Genomic DNA, 21,518 nt, shown 5'->3' with positions numbered 1-21,518 from the left:
TGATTGGAGGTGACGCACACGATAGGTAACGAGCGTGTGGAGGTGCACAATAGAAATTCTGACTTGACTAAATCATGTGAAGTTGTGAAATTAAAGAATCATTTTATTACCCGAATATTCTCCATGTGTTAGGAAATTGAGGTGAGACTCTTATTAAAGATCATGATTAGGCTACGTGCCGATATTTTTGGGACCACATGGTTGTGTTGTTGTTGAGTTTAATTGTTTTGAAATGTGTATTTAATACTCAGTCATGTTCATCCATTGTGGAGATATTTATGGGATCGGGGCTGCCCGCCTACAGCAGGCCATATTGGATTTATATTATTATTATATGGAACGGGGTTGCCCACTTACAGCAGGCCTTATAGGCTTTATTATTATATGGATCGGGGCTGCCCGTCTGCAGCAGGCCATATCGGCTTTATATCACGCTTGGGCTGAAGGAGTCCCTCCGGAGTCTGCAACCCCTCATAGTGAGCGTAGATGATTTATATTCGGGATGGATTTCCCAGGGCATGGACTTGCCTTACATAGATGATTTATATTTGTGATGGACTTCCGAGGGCATAGACTTCCCAGGGCATGGACTTGCCTTACTTATTTATATATGTTCGGGATGGACTTCCCAGGGCATGGACATGCCTTACTATTTATATTTGTGATGAATTTCCCTAGACATGGATCTTGTCCAAACCATTTATATTTGGGGATAAATTACCCCAGGGTTGGATTGGCCTTATACGGTACTGAGTGAATGACTGTCAGTCAATGTGTGTGTGTGTGTGTGTGTGTGTGTATATATATATATCCCTAGGCTGGATTGGCCACAAACAGTACCGATTAACCGAATGATTATGATAGTAAGTACACAAGGTTTTCCATTGAGATATTATATTCCTCATATCAGGCAGTATTGATCTATCTTACTTGTACTGAGTTTAACTGTTGAACTTGAAAGCATGCCTACATTTCTGTACTGTTATTTCTATACTGGATTGTTCTTGCGGAGCTCGTCACTAATTTCATCCAGAGGTTAGTCTTGTTACTTATTGAGTTGGTTGTACTCATACTATACTGTGCACCTTATGTGCAGATCTAGCTGCCTCCGGACACGGCGACTGTTAGATCTGAGAGTGTTATCGGTTGGAGACTATCAAGGTAGTTGCCTGGTGTCCGCTGACCTTGACTCTCTTCGTTTAAGTTATTGTACTGTTCTATATTTTCAGACAGTGTTTTTATCAGTCAGACTTTTTATCATTTAGATGCTCATGTACTCAGTGACACCGTTCTTCGGGAATGTATTTATAAATGTATTTGTGAGATTCTTCCACTGGATTTAATATTATGTTTTCAAACTCTAAAGAAATTGTGGTTTATTTAGGTTGTTGGCTTGCCTAGTAATGAGATAGACGCCATCATGACAGGTTAGGACTTTGGGTCGTGACAAGTTGATATCAGAGCCTAGGTTCCATAAGTATCACGAGTCATGAGCAAACATCTAGTAGAGTCTTGCGGATCAGTATGATAAGGTCCATACTTATCTTTGAGAGGCTACATGGCATTTTAGGATAAACTTCCCATCTTTCTCTCCTTATCGTGCGGAATTGATTCAGCTTGAAATATAACTCTTTGAATTCCTTCCACGCATTCGTATGCGCATGTGAGCGCTCGGTATCAGCTGTGTATCATCGTCTTGCAATTCCATGAATGAGGTTCGAGATGTGTATTTTGTGTTTTGGTGATGGGCCAGTATGGAGGACTTGAGGCCAGGTTGAGACCGCAACTTAGGCTCGGTAGCTTCAGTTGTGTGAAGTTGTATATTTGGACTCATATGTCTGGAAGTGTCCCTATGAGTAGAATTTGTGGGTCGATGAGCGGTGAAATGACCATATAATGAGTATGATGTGACTGCGGAATGTGTCCAGATGGTTCGAATATAACAGGATGATTTTGTTGGGATGTAAAAAGGACTATTGGGTGCTTGATTTCTATTTTGATATGACGTATAGTCTCGAATTATGAGTGTGTTGAAAGATTTTTTTCCATGTTGTTTAGTTGTGGAACAAAGTAGATTTTTCATGTCTTGTGGTGAGTTTAGACCCAGGGAGATTAAGCGATTGCATAGTAATTGTGGCTGCGGAAAGGCGTATCAAGATGCCAATTTTAGGCTAAGCAGGTGGGTTATCTCCTGCGAAGTAATTTACGGATGTGTGGTCCTTACAATATTGTGTGGAGAATTTCTTTTCTACCATCAGGTTCTATGTGTGGATATTTGAATTCGAAATGGTCAAGGAAGTCGACATGACCATCACGAGAATGAAGGCGAGCTAAGTAGATAATTTGAGGTATTTTATGGTCTGTGTTACCTGAGCTTGTGAATAATTTTTGTTGAACTGACTGCAGTATTATGGCAGTAATAGAGTATGGGTATGGGGAGTTATCAGTTGTTTTATTATGTGGCTTTGAGCCAAGTGGGGGAGTCTACTATCTACGATTTGATTGCACGATTATGTGTTGTATTGATTTTGGTCTGAGGTATACTTGTTGATTACCTATGACTTCTAGAGGTTGAGATGGAGGATGAGTCGAGTAAGAAAATTCCTCGATACGGGTTATATTGCACTTTATGAGTATATGAAAATCATGGGAAGACTGACTTATTATTTGCGAAGTATGTAGTGCGCACGAAGTATGAACTTGATCGGTGGTGTTAAGGCAGGTTTACTTCTTTGAGTGTTGTTGTGCTAATGGGGCACATGTCTTTCGGCCCGTTGGGGTAGTGCAATTTAGATTTTAGCAAAGTGGGTGACTGCCGAGAAGGTTCTAATGGGTTCAAAATTTATATATAGCAATTGAGAATTTTTTCGGACTTGTGTATGGATAAAATCAGAGATTTGCATTTGATGGTGCCGGGCCTTGCGGTAATTCTGTATGACTATGGATTCTACATTCCAGTATAAGAAAGGTAAAAGAAACATTTTAAATTAACATAAGGTATTTTCAGAGTGGGTGTTTCGGTTGTGGTACTTATGGGGGTGCTTAAGAAGAATACAGTGACTTATGGGCCTTAGGTAGTGTTGTTTTATATTAGGATGTCTTCTAGTGAGCTTTGAGTGAGGATCATAGTGTTCTGACAAGGAAAAGTGTCAACTTGAGGGTAATTCAGAAGAAAATCAGATAAAATAGGTCAACTGGGTAGTAGGCTAGACCAATATGGTAATGGTATGCTCAGTTCTTTTGGGTAATTATGATGTGATGAGGTTCTACAGATGTTTTGGTGTTAATACTCTTGGGTTTGGTGACCTATGTGGCTTGGTCGAGTTAGAGGAATTCAATTCTGATAGCTTGGTTATGTGAAAATGGATTTCAAAGTATTCTTGATGGTATCTACCATGGTTTGAGCCGAATATTTTCTACCGGTGTGGGGAACGTGTTGTGTATTGTGATTTTCTCCTTGAAAGAAGCAAGAGAAAGGTTTCTAACTAACCGGGTATGTAATTTGATGGTGACTCAAAGTTTATAATGAGATTCTCATGCTTTTCACATAATAGATGTAGTGTGTTGTGCGGGATTTAGATTTACATGTACAAGGTGGCAGTTAATTCTTGAAAGGAAGATCCCGAATTTTGGAGAACATGGTCAGTTTCAGATATTTAGATGAATGTTATAATTTCTCGGTAATCCCTGAGAGGGGTGCATATTTTAGAAGGCGCATTGCATTTTGACTTACGGATGTTCATTGGTATTGCGGTACTCACCTGGTCGATAGACTACTGATATTCAAATTATTGCTATGTGGCACAAAAGAATTTTGGAAGTGTTTCTAGTGGGAGGATCGTGCATGAAAGATGTGTTAGTCATTCGAGTGCTGGAGTTAGGACCGGTGCGTTCTACAAATTTGGAGACTAGGAGTTCTCAGAACCATATTGTTTCAGGGTTGCGACCTGTTTGAGGTGAGTATTTTATTTAAACTCAGTGGAGGCACTAGTTGCGTTAATTATTTGTGATAGCTACGCGCTATGAGTGCACATATATGTGAGGTTTGAGCCCATGTGCGGGCATCGGGGCAAGTATTCATACTCGGAAGAATGCTTAGGCTATGATATCCCTCGAGTTGACTATTAAGCGTAAAGTTATAATGTTTCTCATGTTCGTACATTTGTTGATAACTATCTTGTCTATACTTGAGGTTACAAAGAGGCTAATTCCCTGAATAATCTGGGTAGTTACTATTTATGCGTTAACTTGCCAATTTGGGTTGTGATAGCACGTTTTGCACATGCCTACTCTATGGCATGTTATTTATACCAGTCCAGGAGCGTGTGAATTTTATTTCAGTTATCATATACATATGTACTTATTTGATTGCTCATGTATGATACGCTTGGACTGGAGGCCTATGAGCATGCCATGCGATTGATATTATTAGCACGTGAGTTGTGCATGCGAGTCCAGACATTTATGTTATTGGCACATGAGTTATCCGTGCTGGTCCAGATATTGATACTATAGCATGTGAGTTGTCCGCGCGGTTGATATTAATGTGAGCTCTAGAAGAGCTGGTTACCATTACAAAATTTGTGTGTCTTGGTTCTACTATATATGATGAGCTTATAGCATTGCAGTTGTGGTGGTGCTTGTTGAACTTGCAATACGGTTCTCTTCTTTGAGACATTTTCCATTTTTGGGTACACGGATTGCACATTTTGTGGCTTGAGTTTTATTGGTGGGGCGTGTCTGTGAAATAGTTGTGTTTGATAATATAAGGTCATCGGACCTAGAATGGGTAATATCAGGTTTGATTACGGTATATTTGGGAGGATAATATTGAAAGTCGGCTTAGAAAGTGATTATGGTTCTTTTTGGGGCGAGAGAGCTCCATGACTTGTTGACCTGATGAGTGGTTATGAGATTCCGCGTGTTTCTTTCATTATCAGTAGTGTACGAAGGTTTTGGAACGAAGTTTTCTTTGGTATGGGATTTAATACTAGTACCGGGTTAGTTTTGAGTAGTTATTGTGATCGTAAATGGTGTTGCGAGTATGCGAGTTGTGTAGTATGTTATGTGACTATACTTGGGGTTATGGTTATGTCTTGATATAGCTTGTCTAGACTAATACAGTGTGTAATTGTGAGATTTGGGTCTTGTACGAAATTCTGGATGTTGGAAATCGGGTTCTATATTTTTGGGCTAAGGTTAGATTAATGACTTTCAGTTATGTTGTGTTGTCAGTCCTACAAAGAATACAGTGAAGTGGGATCACCCCCGTGTATGTGCATGGTAAGGTGGAACCGTGATTTAAAGGCTTAGGAACAACTCCTGGCACGTTCGAGGACGAACGCATATTTAAGTGCGGGAGAATATAACGACCGGGCTGGTCATTTTGAGTATTACAACCCTGTTCCCCTATTTACTTCTCAATTTGTACTTTACAGTTGTTATATGACTTGCTGGGGCAATTGGTTCGGGTCCGGTGAGGTCTTGGAATGAATGGGAACACTTAGTTCCAAAGTTTAAAACTTAAGTTGAAAAGGTTGGCTAGATGTCGACATATGTGTAAACGACCCCAGAATAAAGTTTTGATGATTCAAATAGCTTCGTATGGTGATTTTGGACTTAGGAGTGTGTCCGAAAAATTAATTAGAAGTTCGTAATTAAATAATGGATAAAATAGAAATTTAAGTTTGGATGTTTGACCAGGGAGTTGACTTTTTGATATCGGAGTCAGAATCTAGTTCTGAAAATTTTTATAGCTCCGTTATGTCATTTATGACTTGTGTAAAAAATTTGAGGTCAATCGGAATTGAATTGATAGGTTTCGGCATCATGTATAGAAGTTGGAATTCGTTAGTTTTCGTTAAGCTTGAATTGTGGTGTGATTTGTGATTTTAGCATTGTTTGGTATGATTTGAGGTTTCGAGTAAGTTTGTATGATGTTTTAGGACTTGTTGGGGTATTTGGTTGAGGTCCCGGCGGCCTCGGGTGAGTTTCGGATGGTTAACGGAGCGAAATTTGGACTTAAACAGTTGCTGGAATTTTCTGATGCCTGTATTTGGTTTCCTTCATCGCATTTGGGAGGGGAGTCTCGCGTTCACGAAGAGGAAATTCAAAATGGCCCATTTTGTGCTTCACGTTCGCTACCGAGGGTACGCGTTCGCGAAGGGTCGAGGGGCAAAGCTACTCGTTTGCGATCGAGGCCGCGCGTTCGCGAAAGGGAAAGCCGTCCTAGGGGAAATTGGTCTTCGCGTTCGCAAGACTTGTCTCACATTCGCGAAGGAGGAAATACGGGCAGCACAAAAATGTTCTTCGCGAACGCGAGGGAGCTATCGCGTTCGCGAAGAAGAAATGCGTGGACAGAAACTTTAAGTTCTGTTCGTCCCATTTTCCATTTTTGACAAATTGTAGCTCGGGAAGAGGCGACTTTTGGGAGATTTTCAACGAAAATAACGGGGTAAGTGTTCTTAACTCAAAATTGGTTAAATAACCTGAATCCATGGATATTTTTAACATTTAATTGGTGAATTAAGTTGGAAAATTTAGAAAACCCTCTTGGTTAAATTTGAAGATGTGAGGGTCGAGTTGATGTCGGAATTTGGTAAAATTTATATGGTTAGACTCGTGGTTGAATGGGTGTTCATATTTTGTAACTTTTATCGCCTTTTTTGGGTGCAAATTTCGGATTTTTTTGGAAAATTAGTATTTTCATATGGAATTAATTCCTATAATTTGCATTGACTGAATCGAATTAATTATGACAAGATTCGAAGCATTGGGAGACCGATTCACGAGGCAATGACATAGTGGAGTAAATAATTTTACGGCTTGAGGTAAGTAACACTTCTAAACTTGGTTATGAGAGTATGAATCCCCAAATTTGGTGTTATATAAATTGATTGGAGGTGACGCACACGATAGGTAACATGCGTGTGGAGGTGCACAATAGAAATTGTGACTTGACTAAATCATGTGAAGTTGTAAAATTAAAGAATCATTTTATTACCCGAATATTCTCCACGTGTTAGGAAATTGAGGTGAGACTCATATTAAAGATCATGATTAGGCTACGTACCGATATTTTTGGGACCACATGGTTGTGTTGCTGTTGAGTTTAATTATTTTGAAATGTGTATTTCATACTCAGTCATGTTCATCCATTGTGGAGATATTTATGGTATCGGGGCTTCCCGCCAACAGTAGGCCACATTGGCTTTATATTATTATTATATGAAATGGGGTTGCCCGCCTGTAGAATGCCTTATAGGCTTTATTAATTTATGGATCGGGGCTGTCCGCCTGCAGTAGACCATATCAGGTTTATATCACGCTTTGGCTGAAGGAGCCCCTCCGGAGTCTGCACCCCCCACAGTGAGCGTAGATGATTTATATTCGGGATGGACTACACAGGGCAAGGACTTGCCTTACTTAGATGATTTATATTCGGGATGGACTCACCAGGGCATGGACTTTTCTTACTTATTTATATATGTTCGGGATGGACTTCCCAGGGCATGGACTTGCCTTACTTATTTATATTTGTGATGAATTTCCCTAGACATGGATCTTGTCCAAACCATTTATATTTGGGGATAAATTACCCCAGGGTTGGATTGGCCTTATACGGTACTGAGTGAATGACTGTCAGTCAATGTGTGTGTGTGTGTGTGTGTGTGTGTATATATATATATCCCTAGGCTGGATTGGCCACAAACAGTACCGATTAACCGAATGATTATGATAGTAAGTACACAAGGTTTTCCATTGAGATATTATATTCCTCATATCAGGCAGTATTGATCTATCTTACTTGTACTGAGTTTAACTGTTGAACTTGAAAGCATGCCTACATTTCTGTACTGTTATTTCTATACTGGATTGTTCTTGCGGAGCTCGTCACTAATTTCATCCAGAGGTTAGTCTTGTTACTTATTGAGTTGGTTGTACTCATACTATACTGTGCACCTTATGTGCAGATCTAGCTGCCTCCGGACACGGCGACTGTTAGATCTGAGAGTGTTATCGGTTGGAGACTATCAAGGTAGTTGCCTGGTGTCCGCTGACCTTGACTCTCTTCGTTTAAGTTATTGTACTGTTCTATATTTTCAGACAGTGTTTTTATCAGTCAGACTTTTTATCATTTAGATGCTCATGTACTCAGTGACACCGTTCTTCGGGAATGTATTTATAAATGTATTTGTGAGATTCTTCCACTGGATTTAATATTATGTTTTCAAACTCTAAAGAAATTGTGGTTTATTTAGGTTGTTGGCTTGCCTAGTAATGAGATAGACGCCATCATGACAGGTTAGGACTTTGGGTCGTGACAAGTTGATATCAGAGCCTAGGTTCCATAAGTATCACGAGTCATGAGCAAACATCTAGTAGAGTCTTGCGGATCAGTATGATAAGGTCCATACTTATCTTTGAGAGGCTACATGGCATTTTAGGATAAACTTCCCATCTTTCTCTCCTTATCGTGCGGAATTGATTCAGCTTGAAATATAACTCTTTGAATTCCTTCCACGCATTCGTATGCGCATGTGAGCGCTCGGTATCAGCTGTGTATCATCGTCTTGCAATTCCATGAATGAGGTTCGAGATGTGTATTTTGTGTTTTGGTGATGGGCCAGTATGGAGGACTTGAGGCCAGGTTGAGACCGCAACTTAGGCTCGGTAGCTTCAGTTGTGTGAAGTTGTATATTTGGACTCATATGTCTGGAAGTGTCCCTATGAGTAGAATTTGTGGGTCGATGAGCGGTGAAATGACCATATAATGAGTATGATGTGACTGCGGAATGTGTCCAGATGGTTCGAATATAACAGGATGATTTTGTTGGGATGTAAAAAGGACTATTGGGTGCTTGATTTCTATTTTGATATGACGTATAGTCTCGAATTATGAGTGTGTTGAAAGATTTTTTTCCATGTTGTTTAGTTGTGGAACAAAGTAGATTTTTCATGTCTTGTGGTGAGTTTAGACCCAGGGAGATTAAGCGATTGCATAGTAATTGTGGCTGCGGAAAGGCGTATCAAGATGCCAATTTTAGGCTAAGCAGGTGGGTTATCTCCTGCGAAGTAATTTACGGATGTGTGGTCCTTACAATATTGTGTGGAGAATTTCTTTTCTACCATCAGGTTCTATGTGTGGATATTTGAATTCGAAATGGTCAAGGAAGTCGACATGACCATCACGAGAATGAAGGCGAGCTAAGTAGATAATTTGAGGTATTTTATGGTCTGTGTTACCTGAGCTTGTGAATAATTTTTGTTGAACTGACTGCAGTATTATGGCAGTAATAGAGTATGGGTATGGGGAGTTATCAGTTGTTTTATTATGTGGCTTTGAGCCAAGTGGGGGAGTCTACTATCTACGATTTGATTGCACGATTATGTGTTGTATTGATTTTGGTCTGAGGTATACTTGTTGATTACCTATGACTTCTAGAGGTTGAGATGGAGGATGAGTCGAGTAAGAAAATTCCTCGATACGGGTTATATTGCACTTTATGAGTATATGAAAATCATGGGAAGACTGACTTATTATTTGCGAAGTATGTAGTGCGCACGAAGTATGAACTTGATCGGTGGTGTTAAGGCAGGTTTACTTCTTTGAGTGTTGTTGTGCTAATGGGGCACATGTCTTTCGGCCCGTTGGGGTAGTGCAATTTAGATTTTAGCAAAGTGGGTGACTGCCGAGAAGGTTCTAATGGGTTCAAAATTTATATATAGCAATTGAGAATTTTTTCGGACTTGTGTATGGATAAAATCAGAGATTTGCATTTGATGGTGCCGGGCCTTGCGGTAATTCTGTATGACTATGGATTCTACATTCCAGTATAAGAAAGGTAAAAGAAACATTTTAAATTAACATAAGGTATTTTCAGAGTGGGTGTTTCGGTTGTGGTACTTATGGGGGTGCTTAAGAAGAATACAGTGACTTATGGGCCTTAGGTAGTGTTGTTTTATATTAGGATGTCTTCTAGTGAGCTTTGAGTGAGGATCATAGTGTTCTGACAAGGAGAAGTGTCAACTTGAGGGTAATTCAGAAGAAAATCAGATAAAATAGGTCAACTGGGTAGTAGGCTAGACCAATATGGTAATGGTATGCTCAGTTCTTTTGGGTAATTATGATGTGATGAGGTTCTACAGATGTTTTGGTGTTAATACTCTTGGGTTTGGTGACCTATGTGGCTTGGTCGAGTTAGAGGAATTCAATTCTGATAGCTTGGTTATGTGAAAATGGATTTCAAAGTATTCTTGATGGTATCTACCATGGTTTGAGCCGAATATTTTCTACCGGTGTGGGGAACGTGTTGTGTATTGTGATTTTCTCCTTGAAAGAAGCAAGAGAAAGGTTTCTAACTAACCGGGTATGTAATTTGATGGTGACTCAAAGTTTATAATGAGATTCTCATGCTTTTCACATAATAGATGTAGTGTGTTGTGCGGGATTTAGATTTACATGTACAAGGTGGCAGTTAATTCTTGAAAGGAAGATCCCGAATTTTGGAGAACATGGTCAGTTTCAGATATTTAGATGAATGTTATAATTTCTCGGTAATCCCTGAGAGGGGTGCATATTTTAGAAGGCGCATTGCATTTTGACTTACGGATGTTCATTGGTATTGCGGTACTCACCTGGTCGATAGACTACTGATATTCAAATTATTGCTATGTGGCACAAAAGAATTTTGGAAGTGTTTCTAGTGGGAGGATCGTGCATGAAAGATGTGTTAGTCATTCGAGTGCTGGAGTTAGGACCGGTGCGTTCTACAAATTTGGAGACTAGGAGTTCTCAGAACCATATTGTTTCAGGGTTGCGACCTGTTTGAGGTGAGTATTTTATTTAAACTCAGTGGAGGCACTAGTTGCGTTAATTATTTGTGATAGCTACGCGCTATGAGTGCACATATATGTGAGGTTTGAGCCCATGTGCGGGCATCGGGGCAAGTATTCATACTCGGAAGAATGCTTAGGCTATGATATCCCTCGAGTTGACTATTAAGCGTAAAGTTATAATGTTTCTCATGTTCGTACATTTGTTGATAACTATCTTGTCTATACTTGAGGTTACAAAGAGGCTAATTCCCTGAATAATCTGGGTAGTTACTATTTATGCGTTAACTTGCCAATTTGGGTTGTGATAGCACGTTTTGCACATGCCTACTCTATGGCATGTTATTTATACCAGTCCAGGAGCGTGTGAATTTTATTTCAGTTATCATATACATATGTACTTATTTGATTGCTCATGTATGATACGCTTGGACTGGAGGCCTATGAGCATGCCATGCGATTGATATTATTAGCACGTGAGTTGTGCATGCGAGTCCAGACATTTATGTTATTGGCACATGAGTTATCCGTGCTGGTCCAGATATTGATACTATAGCATGTGAGTTGTCCGCGCGGTTGATATTAATGTGAGCTCTAGAAGAGCTGGTTACCATTACAAAATTTGTGTGTCTTGGTTCTACTATATATGATGAGCTTATAGCATTGCAGTTGTGGTGGTGCTTGTTGAACTTGCAATACGGTTCTCTTCTTTGAGACATTTTCCATTTTTGGGTACACGGATTGCACATTTTGTGGCTTGAGTTTTATTGGTGGGGCGTGTCTGTGAAATAGTTGTGTTTGATAATATAAGGTCATCGGACCTAGAATGGGTAATATCAGGTTTGATTACGGTATATTTGGGAGGATAATATTGAAAGTCGGCTTAGAAAGTGATTATGGTTCTTTTTGGGGCGAGAGAGCTCCATGACTTGTTGACCTGATGAGTGGTTATGAGATTCCGCGTGTTTCTTTCATTATCAGTAGTGTACGAAGGTTTTGGAACGAAGTTTTCTTTGGTATGGGATTTAATACTAGTACCGGGTTGGTTTTGAGTAGTTATTGTGATCGTAAATGGTGTTGCGAGTATGCGAGTTGTGTAGTATGTTATGTGACTATACTTGGGGTTATGGTTATGTCTTGATATAGCTTGTCTAGACTAATACAGTGTGTAATTGTGAGATTTGGGTCTTGTACGAAATTCTGGATGTTGGAAATCGGGTTCTATATTTTTGGGCTAAGGTTAGATTAATGACTTTCAGTTATGTTGTGTTGTCAGTCCTACAAAGAATACAGTGAAGTGGGATCACCCCCGTGTATGTGCATGGTAAGGTGGAACCGTGATTTAAAGGCTTAGGAACAACTCCTGGCACGTTCGAGGACGAACGCATATTTAAGTGCGGGAGAATATAACGACCGGGCTGGTCATTTTGAGTATTACAACCCTGTTCCCCTATTTACTTCTCAATTTGTACTTTACAGTTGTTATATGACTTGCTGGGGCAATTGGTTCGGGTCCGGTGAGGTCTTGGAATGAATGGGAACACTTAGTTCCAAAGTTTAAAACTTAAGTTGAAAAGGTTGGCTAGATGTCGACATATGTGTAAACGACCCCAGAATAAAGTTTTGATGATTCAAATAGCTTCGTATGGTGATTTTGGACTTAGGAGTGTGTCCGAAAAATTAATTAGAAGTTCGTAATTAAATAATGGATAAAATAGAAATTTAAGTTTGGATGTTTGACCAGGGAGTTGACTTTTTGATATCGGAGTCAGAATCTAGTTCTGAAAATTTTTATAGCTCCGTTATGTCATTTATGACTTGTGTAAAAAATTTGAGGTCAATCGGAATTGAATTGATAGGTTTCGGCATCATGTATAGAAGTTGGAATTCGTTAGTTTTCGTTAAGCTTGAATTGTGGTGTGATTTGTGATTTTAGCATTGTTTGGTATGATTTGAGGTTTCGAGTAAGTTTGTATGATGTTTTAGGACTTGTTGGGGTATTTGGTTGAGGTCCCGGCGGCCTCGGGTGAGTTTCGGATGGTTAACGGAGCGAAATTTGGACTTAAACAGTTGCTGGAATTTTCTGATGCCTGTATTTGGTTTCCTTCATCGCATTTGGGAGGGGAGTCTCGCGTTCACGAAGAGGAAATTCAAAATGGCCCATTTTGTGCTTCACGTTCGCTACCGAGGGTACGCGTTCGCGAAGGGTCGAGGGGCAAAGCTACTCGTTTGCGATCGAGGCCTCGCGTTCGCGAAAGGGAAAGCCGTCCTAGGGGAAATTGGTCTTCGCGTTCGCAAGACTTGTCTCACATTCGCGAAGGAGGAAATACGGGCAGCACAAAAATGTTCTTCGCGAACGCGAGGGAGCTATCGCGTTCGCGAAGAAGAAATGCGTGGACAGAAACTTTAAGTTCTGTTCGTCCCATTTTCCATTTTTGACAAATTGTAGCTCGGGAAGAGGCGACTTTTGGGAGATTTTCAACGAAAATAACGGGGTAAGTGTTCTTAACTCAAAATTGGTTAAATAACCTGAATCCATGGATATTTTTAACATTTAATTGGTGAATTAAGTTGGAAAATTTAGAAAACCCTCTTGGTTAAATTTGAAGATGTGAGGGTCGAGTTGATGTCGGAATTTGGTAAAATTTATATGGTTAGACTCGTGGTTGAATGGGTGTTCATATTTTGTAACTTTTATCGCCTTTTTTGGGTGCAAATTTCGGATTTTTTTGGAAAATTAGTATTTTCATATGGAATTAATTCCTATAATTTGCATTGACTGAATCGAATTAATTATGACAAGATTCGAAGCATTGGGAGACCGATTCACGAGGCAATGACATAGTGGAGTAAATAATTTTACGGCTTGAGGTAAGTAACACTTCTAAACTTGGTTATGAGAGTATGAATCCCCAAATTTGGTGTTATATAAATTGATTGGAGGTGACGCACACGATAGGTAACATGCGTGTGGAGGTGCACAATAGAAATTGTGACTTGACTAAATCATGTGAAGTTGTAAAATTAAAGAATCATTTTATTACCCGAATATTCTCCACGTGTTAGGAAATTGAGGTGAGACTCATATTAAAGATCATGATTAGGCTACGTACCGATATTTTTGGGACCACATGGTTGTGTTGCTGTTGAGTTTAATTATTTTGAAATGTGTATTTCATACTCAGTCATGTTCATCCATTGTGGAGATATTTATGGTATCGGGGCTTCCCGCCAACAGTAGGCCACATTGGCTTTATATTATTATTATATGAAATGGGGTTGCCCGCCTGTAGAATGCCTTATAGGCTTTATTAATTTATGGATCGGGGCTGTCCGCCTGCAGTAGACCATATCAGGTTTATATCACGCTTTGGCTGAAGGAGCCCCTCCGGAGTCTGCACCCCCCACAGTGAGCGTAGATGATTTATATTCGGGATGGACTACACAGGGCAAGGACTTGCCTTACTTAGATGATTTATATTCGGGATGGACTCACCAGGGCATGGACTTTTCTTACTTATTTATATATGTTCGGGATGGACTTCCCAGGGCATGGACTTGCCTTACTTATTTATATTTGTGATAAATTTCCCTCGACATGGATCTTGTCCAAATCATTTACATTTCGGGATAAATTACCCCAGGGCTGGATTGGCCTTATACGGTACTGAGTGATTGACTGTCACTCAATATATATATATATATATATACGGGATGGAATATCCCTGAGCTAGATTGGACACAAATAGTACCGATTGACCGAATGATTGTGATCGTGAGTACAAAAGGTTTTCTACTAAGATGGTATATTCCTCATATCATGCAGTGTTGATCTGTCTTACTTGTACTGAGTATAACTGTCGAACTTGAAAGCATGCCTATATTTCTATACTATATTGTACCTGCGGAGCTCGTCACTACTTTCAGCCCGCAGGTTAGTCTTGTTACTTATTGAGTTGGTTGTACTCACACTACACTCTGCACTTCGTATGAAGATCCAGGTGCCTCCGGATATGGTGACTGTTAGATCTCAGAGTGTTATCGGTTGGAGACTATCAAGGTAGCTGCCTGGCGTCCGCTGACCTTAACTCTCTTCCTTTCAGTTATTGTATTGTTCTATATTTTCAGACAATGTTTTTATTAGTCAGACTTTGTTATCATTTAGATGCTCATGCACTCAGTGACACTGGATTTTGGGAGTGTATTTATATATGTATTTGTGAGATTCTTCCACTAGATTTAAATATTATGTTTTCAAACTTGAAAGAAATTGTGGTTTATTGAGGTTGTCGGCTTGCCTAGTAATAAGATAGGAACCATCACGATATTTTAGGATTTTGGGTTGTGACGCAATCCATCTTACTGTATTTCTTGCCCATGGATATTTTGACTTGGAAAAGAACTTGTTTGTAGGTCCTAAATGTTGATAGTGACTTGTTTCCGTACATTTTTCCACATCTTGCTTTCCATATCTCCCAACAAACAATGATATGAGTAATTTGGAGCAGGTATTTGTGGACTGGATTTTTGGGTTGTTTGTTCCACCAGTAATATAATATACTTATGACAGTATTTGTGCTTGATTGTAATCCCAGTGGTGATGCAACTGTTCTCCAGATCCTTTTAGCAAATTCACTTGAGGCAAAGACATGATTCCTGGTCTCCTCTTCTGGTATCCTGCAACATGTATTAATACGAAATTTATGAATTATATTTCCCATAGGTAATCTGTTCTTCAGTGTTGAAGGAGATTTTGGAAGGTAGATCTTTATCCCATATTTTGGCGAGCCATGGTGTATGATCTCTTTTCTTTCTCAAGAGATTATAGGCAGAGGAGCATGTGAAGGTTCTGTGTGCATTGAGGGTCCATGTTGCTTGGTCGTTGATGTTTTTCTTTCCAATGTGGGCCTAAAAGACTTCCTGAATAACCCTGGGAGGGACTATTTGTTGTAGACGATCCATATTCCAAATCTGGTTCTGAAAGTATTCCATGGTCTTGTTGTTACCAGGTTTGTATGAAAGGTTAGAATTTTCTTAATTGGTCCAGATAAGGTCCATTTGTCCCACCAAAACAAACTATTTCTTTTGTTAATCTTCCAATGGATGTTTGTTTCAATCTTTTCCCTAGTCTCCAAAAGGTTTCTATAAGTGCTAGAGTCATTTGAGTTTATAACTTTAGACAGTGGGTTAGACCTAGGACAATATTTAGCGGTTAAGAACTTAGTGCATAAATTATCTTGGGTCCGGAACCTCCACCATATTTTTGCCGCAAAAGAGTCGCATATATCTTGTAATTTCTTGAAACCAAGACCTCCTTCCTCCCAGGGAAAGTTCATATTGTCCCAAGAGCTCCAATGATATCTTTTCTTCCCCTCTTTCTCACCCCAGAAATAATTCGACAAATACATTTCTATCTATCTAATAATAGTTTTTGGTGGGACCATTGCAGCGAGAGAATACAGGGTCTGTGACTGGAGCACATGTTTATTGATGATAGCTCTTCCTCCAAAAAAGAGAAGCTTTCGTTGCCAAGCACCAGCTTTGTTAAGGACTTTTGTTGCTAAGTCAGAGAAATGGCACACTTTCTTCCTTCCTGTGTATATTGGACACCCCAGATATGTGAGTGGGAATTTAGCTTGGTTGAAGCCAATCCATCTCTTGATCCTTCTGTTACTTCTTTTGTCTCTAATGTTCTGAGTTAGGAAAAAATCTTTGTCTTTGTTGATCTCCTATCCTGATGCATCTTGATAATCATTCAACACTCCTATTAGTAATTTTATGGATTTCCTGTCACCGAAAGAAAAAAGAATTAGGTCATCTGCATAGCTTAAGTGGTTAAGTTTAGGGCCATTATTACTCGTGGAAAAACCAATGAATTGGTTATTTCCATTGAGTTTGTTAAGAGCTCTAGAAAGAACTTCAGTAGCTAAAATAAAAAGTGATGGGGATAAGAATAACCATTGAAGTCATCTGGACCTGCAGAGCTATTAGGATCTATTGAGAAAATTGCATTTTTAATCATTGTTTCTTCAGGGACCTCATATAGAGTGTTGTTTTCCTCCTCTGTAACTAGTGGTTCCACACAATCTAGTATAGAGAAATTGTTGTCACTGTGGGAGTGGGAGGAGTTGTTACTAAAGTGATTAATGGCCGCATAAGAGATTGCTTGATTCCCCTCTATCCACTTTCCTTGATTGTTCTTAATTCTGTATATATGAGATCTTCTTCTTTTTTCTTTGACCACACTATAAAAGTACTTGAAATTGGAATCGCCCTCCTCAGCCCAACTAATTCTAGCCTTTTGTCTGAGGATATCTTTCTTCATCTTAAGCCACCTCGTATATTGTGCTTGAGCTTTATGCAGAGCTTGTCTATTGGTGTCTGAGCCATTGGATTCATAAATTTGTTCCAGTTCCATTGTATTCTTCTCCAGTTGCTTGACAGTGGAGAACGCATCTCCAATAGCTTCTCTTGACCACTTGCTTAAGCCCTTATCCAGTGCCTTGAGATTTTGCTGTAGGATCCATTTAGGGTTTCCCTCCACCTTTTTATTCCAGATTTCCTCTATCAAGGAGTTGTAATCACCCTGCTTTGTCCAAAAGTTGAGGAATTTGAAGTATTTAATTGCTTCAGTGTTCTCATAACCAAACTTGAAGGTGATGAAGCTATGGTCTGATCCTATTTTGGTATGGTGATCCACCCTGTTGATCTGATATGTTTCTGCCCAATCATCATTGATCATAACCCTGTCGAGCCTTTTATTGGGACAATATGGCTCTGAGTTTATTTCACAAGTGCTTTCTTTTAGAAGCTTTTGATATTGCATATATCACACTGATCCTAAAGGATTTCCCGTCATTGTGCATTTTGAGAGTGAGTTGTTGTCTACTTTTTTCAGTAACCGAGCTGTCCAAGTGGTCTCTCCAAAAGTACCAAATCTTACTATTCTTGTTTGAAGTAGCTTTGTCAAATCCCATAAATCTTCTATAATCCTCTATTTGGTCAGAGGTAAGGAAAGGTTCCTGTAACACAACCATATCCACTTTATGACGTATGAATAGTTTATCGAGCCTTATAGTAGCTCCTTTAGATATAATTCCCTTGATGTTCCAATTTATGATGTTAATCATTAAAACAATTTTGGGATTTGAGGAGTAACTTCTTTTTGAATGGTTTTGGAAGGCTTGGATAGCCCTCATTTTCCTTTGTGGTTCCTTTTTTTATTTCCTCTGGGTGAAAGTCCTTGTCTTTGGATTACTTCTTCTGTTTCTTTGCTCACAGGATCCATGTGATGTTTTGGTATAGGAGAAACAATTTCAGTAATACTATCATCAATTTGCTCATCCTCTTCTTCAGTGCTTTCCATAATACTTTTAGCAACCTCCTCATTATCTGTGAAGCCTTCTTCTATATTCTCAATATTAGTATCCTCCCCAGATTCATAAATAGAATTATTGTCTATGTCGGGACCATGCCTATTGTTTGTTGTATGTGGGATAAATTGTAGTAAGCCCAAGTCCATAGTGATAGGACCACCCTTACCTTGAATATATTCTATATATGCGGTTAGAGGGTATATTATATTTTTGTTCGAGCTACTCTCACAGCTCAAATCAGGTTTGTTGGTGCCCAAATCATGCGCAGAACTAACTTCCTTGCCCTTTCCCTTATCGTTGTTGGCAGTAGTGACCATATTAACTGATATTGGCCTGCCATTGATCTGTCCTTCTCTTTCTACAGCTTCCATGATCGCCTCTTCTATCTGCTTTGGTTTCCTTTTTCGTCCAGAGTCTATTTTTTACCTTTAAAAAGTTCCCATATGAATTTTTTTGTTTTCCTGTTGTTATTGTTTTTCTTGCTCTTTTTGATTTTTTTTCTCCACCTAAATTGATGCATTACGTTCAAGTTCTTTTGTCGTATCATTTTCATCCAGCCGTGGAGATGTAGTATTTTCTTTTTGTGTTTCCGTCTTGGCCCTTTCAACAAGTTCCTCTGTTTGGTGATTTTCCTTTTGTTTTGATGTTGATGCTTCTTGTTCTTGAAGTTGTTCCTTCTTGTTGTTGGTATGTTGCTGGTAGTTTCCTTTTGCTGCATTGCTTACTGGTTGATTAGCCTTTTTCTTCCTACTCCTTTTGCTTTTAACCTCCATGAATCCATAATCTGGTTGATTTTCGCTTTGTTTCTGATTCACCATAACTTTTGTATTTTCATTGACTCTCGAGCTTTGATTTCTTCCCTGAATCTGCTTATTCTCCTCATTTTCAATGTTCTTGAGAGAAGTAGCCTGCTCCCTATTTCTACCTTCAACCTTACACCTTGCAACATCATGTCCCTGTGTTTTACATGTTCTACAAAATACAGGGACTCCCTCATACTCCAACTTTTGATCTCTGCCTTTTAATCCGACCACATCTCCTTCAATACCCACAAACATTGTATCCGGTAAAGGCTTCATTAAATCAACTTCAATTCTAACCTTCGCCATATGTTGTCTTGTCTTCATAATTGTGGCTATGTCCTCCTTCATTGGAGTACGAATTTTTTCAAGAACTTGTCTCAAATAATCCCATTTGAAAACATGAAAATGTAGTTCCGGTAGTAGAACCCATATTGGTGCTAAAGATGTTTCTTCATTAGGATCAAAATCGGGTGACCATTTGAACATCCTCATAAAGTATCCAGTAATTCCCATAAATCTTTGGAAATAGACAGTATTGCTTCATTATCAAAATCAATAAAAATATTTCTATAATCATAAGCCCCAATTCTTACATTTCCTTTTAGAGGAGATTTTTCTATGAATTTAGCCCTAATGGTTTCGATTTTGGGTCTGCCCATTGTAAATTTTCTGACGATGGTCCATTTGCATTCCTCTGCCATCACCCCGTAGTAATCAGAGGCCTTGAAAATAACTACTGGTTTGCCATTGTGAGTCATCTGCCTCGCCACTACAGTAGAGCTGCTTGTGGTAGTATGGCTCGAACTTGGGTTCCCGGTGACTGCAGTGGAGTAACTTCCTTTCATATCAACTGCTTCCACCTGTGGCCTTGGTTGTTTTGGGGGGTCCTTTGGCTGCGTTAACGCGCCGGTTGACCGGCCGAAACTTGGTCCATGAGGGGTCACGTGAGAACACGCTTTTACTGTTCAAGAGTTTCCATTGGGAGAGTATTTTAGAGAGAGAAATATATTTTTTTTGGTAATTAAAATTTTATTATCACTTGAAAATATTTACATGTATAAACAAAACTCCTAAGTTTGGACAGAAGGCCCCAAACTCAGTACAAAGTTAACTCATTCTACCTATATCTTCATTCATGCTATGGGTAAAAATTTAAGTATTGCATTTCTTTTCTCTTTCGTATATGCATATAGCCTCTACAATGTACTTCTTGAATTACTTGTCTTGTGATGTCTCCACCGCTTCTCCTCTCTTGTTGAAAGATTTTGCGATTCCTTTCTATCCACAAATGATACTTTGTTCCTGCCATACTAACTCTATAAACCTCAGCTTTTGATCCCTTACCATATACATGTTTTGTGGCCCACTCAACTTCTTCCTCCCAACCATATACATGCCTTGCGATCCCCTGCCATGCTAGTAATTTCCCCCATATGTTTGTTGAGTATTTACAAGTAAAGAAGAGATATTGATGATCCTCCATCTTCTGATCACACAAGGGACATGTTTGGTTAACTTGTATCCCCTATTTACTTAATCTGTCTTTGGTATATAATCAAACAAAAAACTAATACTCATCAAATTTTAATAGAAATTACTAAAACATATACTAGTCATTATTTTGTTATCAAATACACCAAGAGATTATCATTTTTCCTCATCAAAAACAGAACTTTCTGAATATATGAGCTGCCAAACAATCTATTTTCCACACAAATCAACCCAAACAAAATTACAAAAAAATAAATACCCATCAAATATTTCAAAAATACACTATCATGTTCTCTATGCTCAAACACCTTGACAATTAATTAATATTATATTAGCTGGGATAGCAAACACTTCAACGAAAATTAAGATGCTAATTCAAAACCCCAACTAGTCAATGCAACAAGAAATTTTAAGGCATGAAAAAAGGAAGTTCAAAAACAAGAAATTCAGCTAAAATTCTAATAAAGACACTTACTTTAGGAGTAGAATAGCCAAGTTTTGGGTTGAATCCTAACTGTGACTCAATATCAGTGTGGCGGCGGTGGGCGGAGGGAGTCAAATCCGGCGAGGGTGGTCTGAGGAACCTTTCAAAAATAGCCATAATAAGGAACATAGAGATGAGAATAGCAGTGGCAACAAAAACGAATGAAACAGCATTCACAACACTCACCCAAAAATGACCTCAAACCACCCCAAAAAGAAAACTTACCGGAGATGGAGAGGAGTCTGAGTGCCGACGATAGTTTTGCAAGTTGTGGTGGAACTTCAGAACCAAGCCTATCTTATGGAGTTCCTTTATGAGTCAGAAATATTGCATGAAGCTTAATTCGATGATAATGCATTGGAGGAATGGGTCTCATGTTTGGAGGAAAATGCTTAAATGTCGAGATCTTATAGAGCATCAAATCTTGTGGCATCCAAAAATGGGGTCATCACTGTTTTGGTTTGAGAATTGGATAGGTTTGGGTGCTCTTTATTTTGTTACTCCTCCAAACTTTATTTGTGATGAATC

General features: G+C 39.1%; 2 protein-coding genes across 2 annotated transcripts; both read right to left on the bottom strand.

Moving 5' to 3' along the window:
- Positions 1-15,397: 15,397 nt before the first annotated feature.
- LOC138893109 (uncharacterized) lies at positions 15,398-17,578 on the bottom strand. Its single transcript, XM_070176879.1, has 2 exons — positions 16,795-17,578; positions 15,398-15,513 (listed from the first exon to the last, which is right to left on the bottom strand). Exons 1-2 carry the CDS (start codon positions 17,576-17,578, stop codon positions 15,398-15,400), a joined length of 900 nt encoding a protein of 299 aa, XP_070032980.1.
- A 1,140-nt stretch (positions 17,579-18,718) lies between these two features.
- Positions 18,719-19,528, bottom strand: LOC138893108 (uncharacterized). Its single transcript, XM_070176878.1, has one exon. The coding sequence runs from the start codon at positions 19,526-19,528 to the stop codon at positions 18,719-18,721; it is 810 nt and encodes a 269-aa protein (XP_070032979.1).
- Positions 19,529-21,518: the final 1,990 nt, after the last annotated feature.

The sequence above is a fragment of the Nicotiana tomentosiformis genome, chromosome 5 (assembly GCF_000390325.3).
Source record: "Nicotiana tomentosiformis chromosome 5, ASM39032v3, whole genome shotgun sequence".
Taxonomy (NCBI): Eukaryota; Viridiplantae; Streptophyta; class Magnoliopsida; order Solanales; family Solanaceae; genus Nicotiana; species Nicotiana tomentosiformis.
The sequence above is the reverse complement of the archived record's forward strand: the minus strand, read 5'-3'. Positions and strand labels throughout refer to the sequence as shown.

Excerpts from the sequence above, each read along its gene's own strand:
- LOC138893108 (XM_070176878.1), bottom strand. The coding sequence starts at position 19,528 with ATGGGAATTACTGGATACTTTATGAGGATGTTCAAATGGTCACCCGAT.
- LOC138893109 (XM_070176879.1), bottom strand. The coding sequence starts at position 17,578 with ATGATCAATGATGATTGGGCAGAAACATATCAGATCAACAGGGTGGAT. Across the intron at positions 15,514-16,794 it reads AGGTCCAGATGACTTCAATG|GATACCAGAAGAGGAGACCA; the intron begins GTTATTCTTATC and ends TACATGTTGCAG.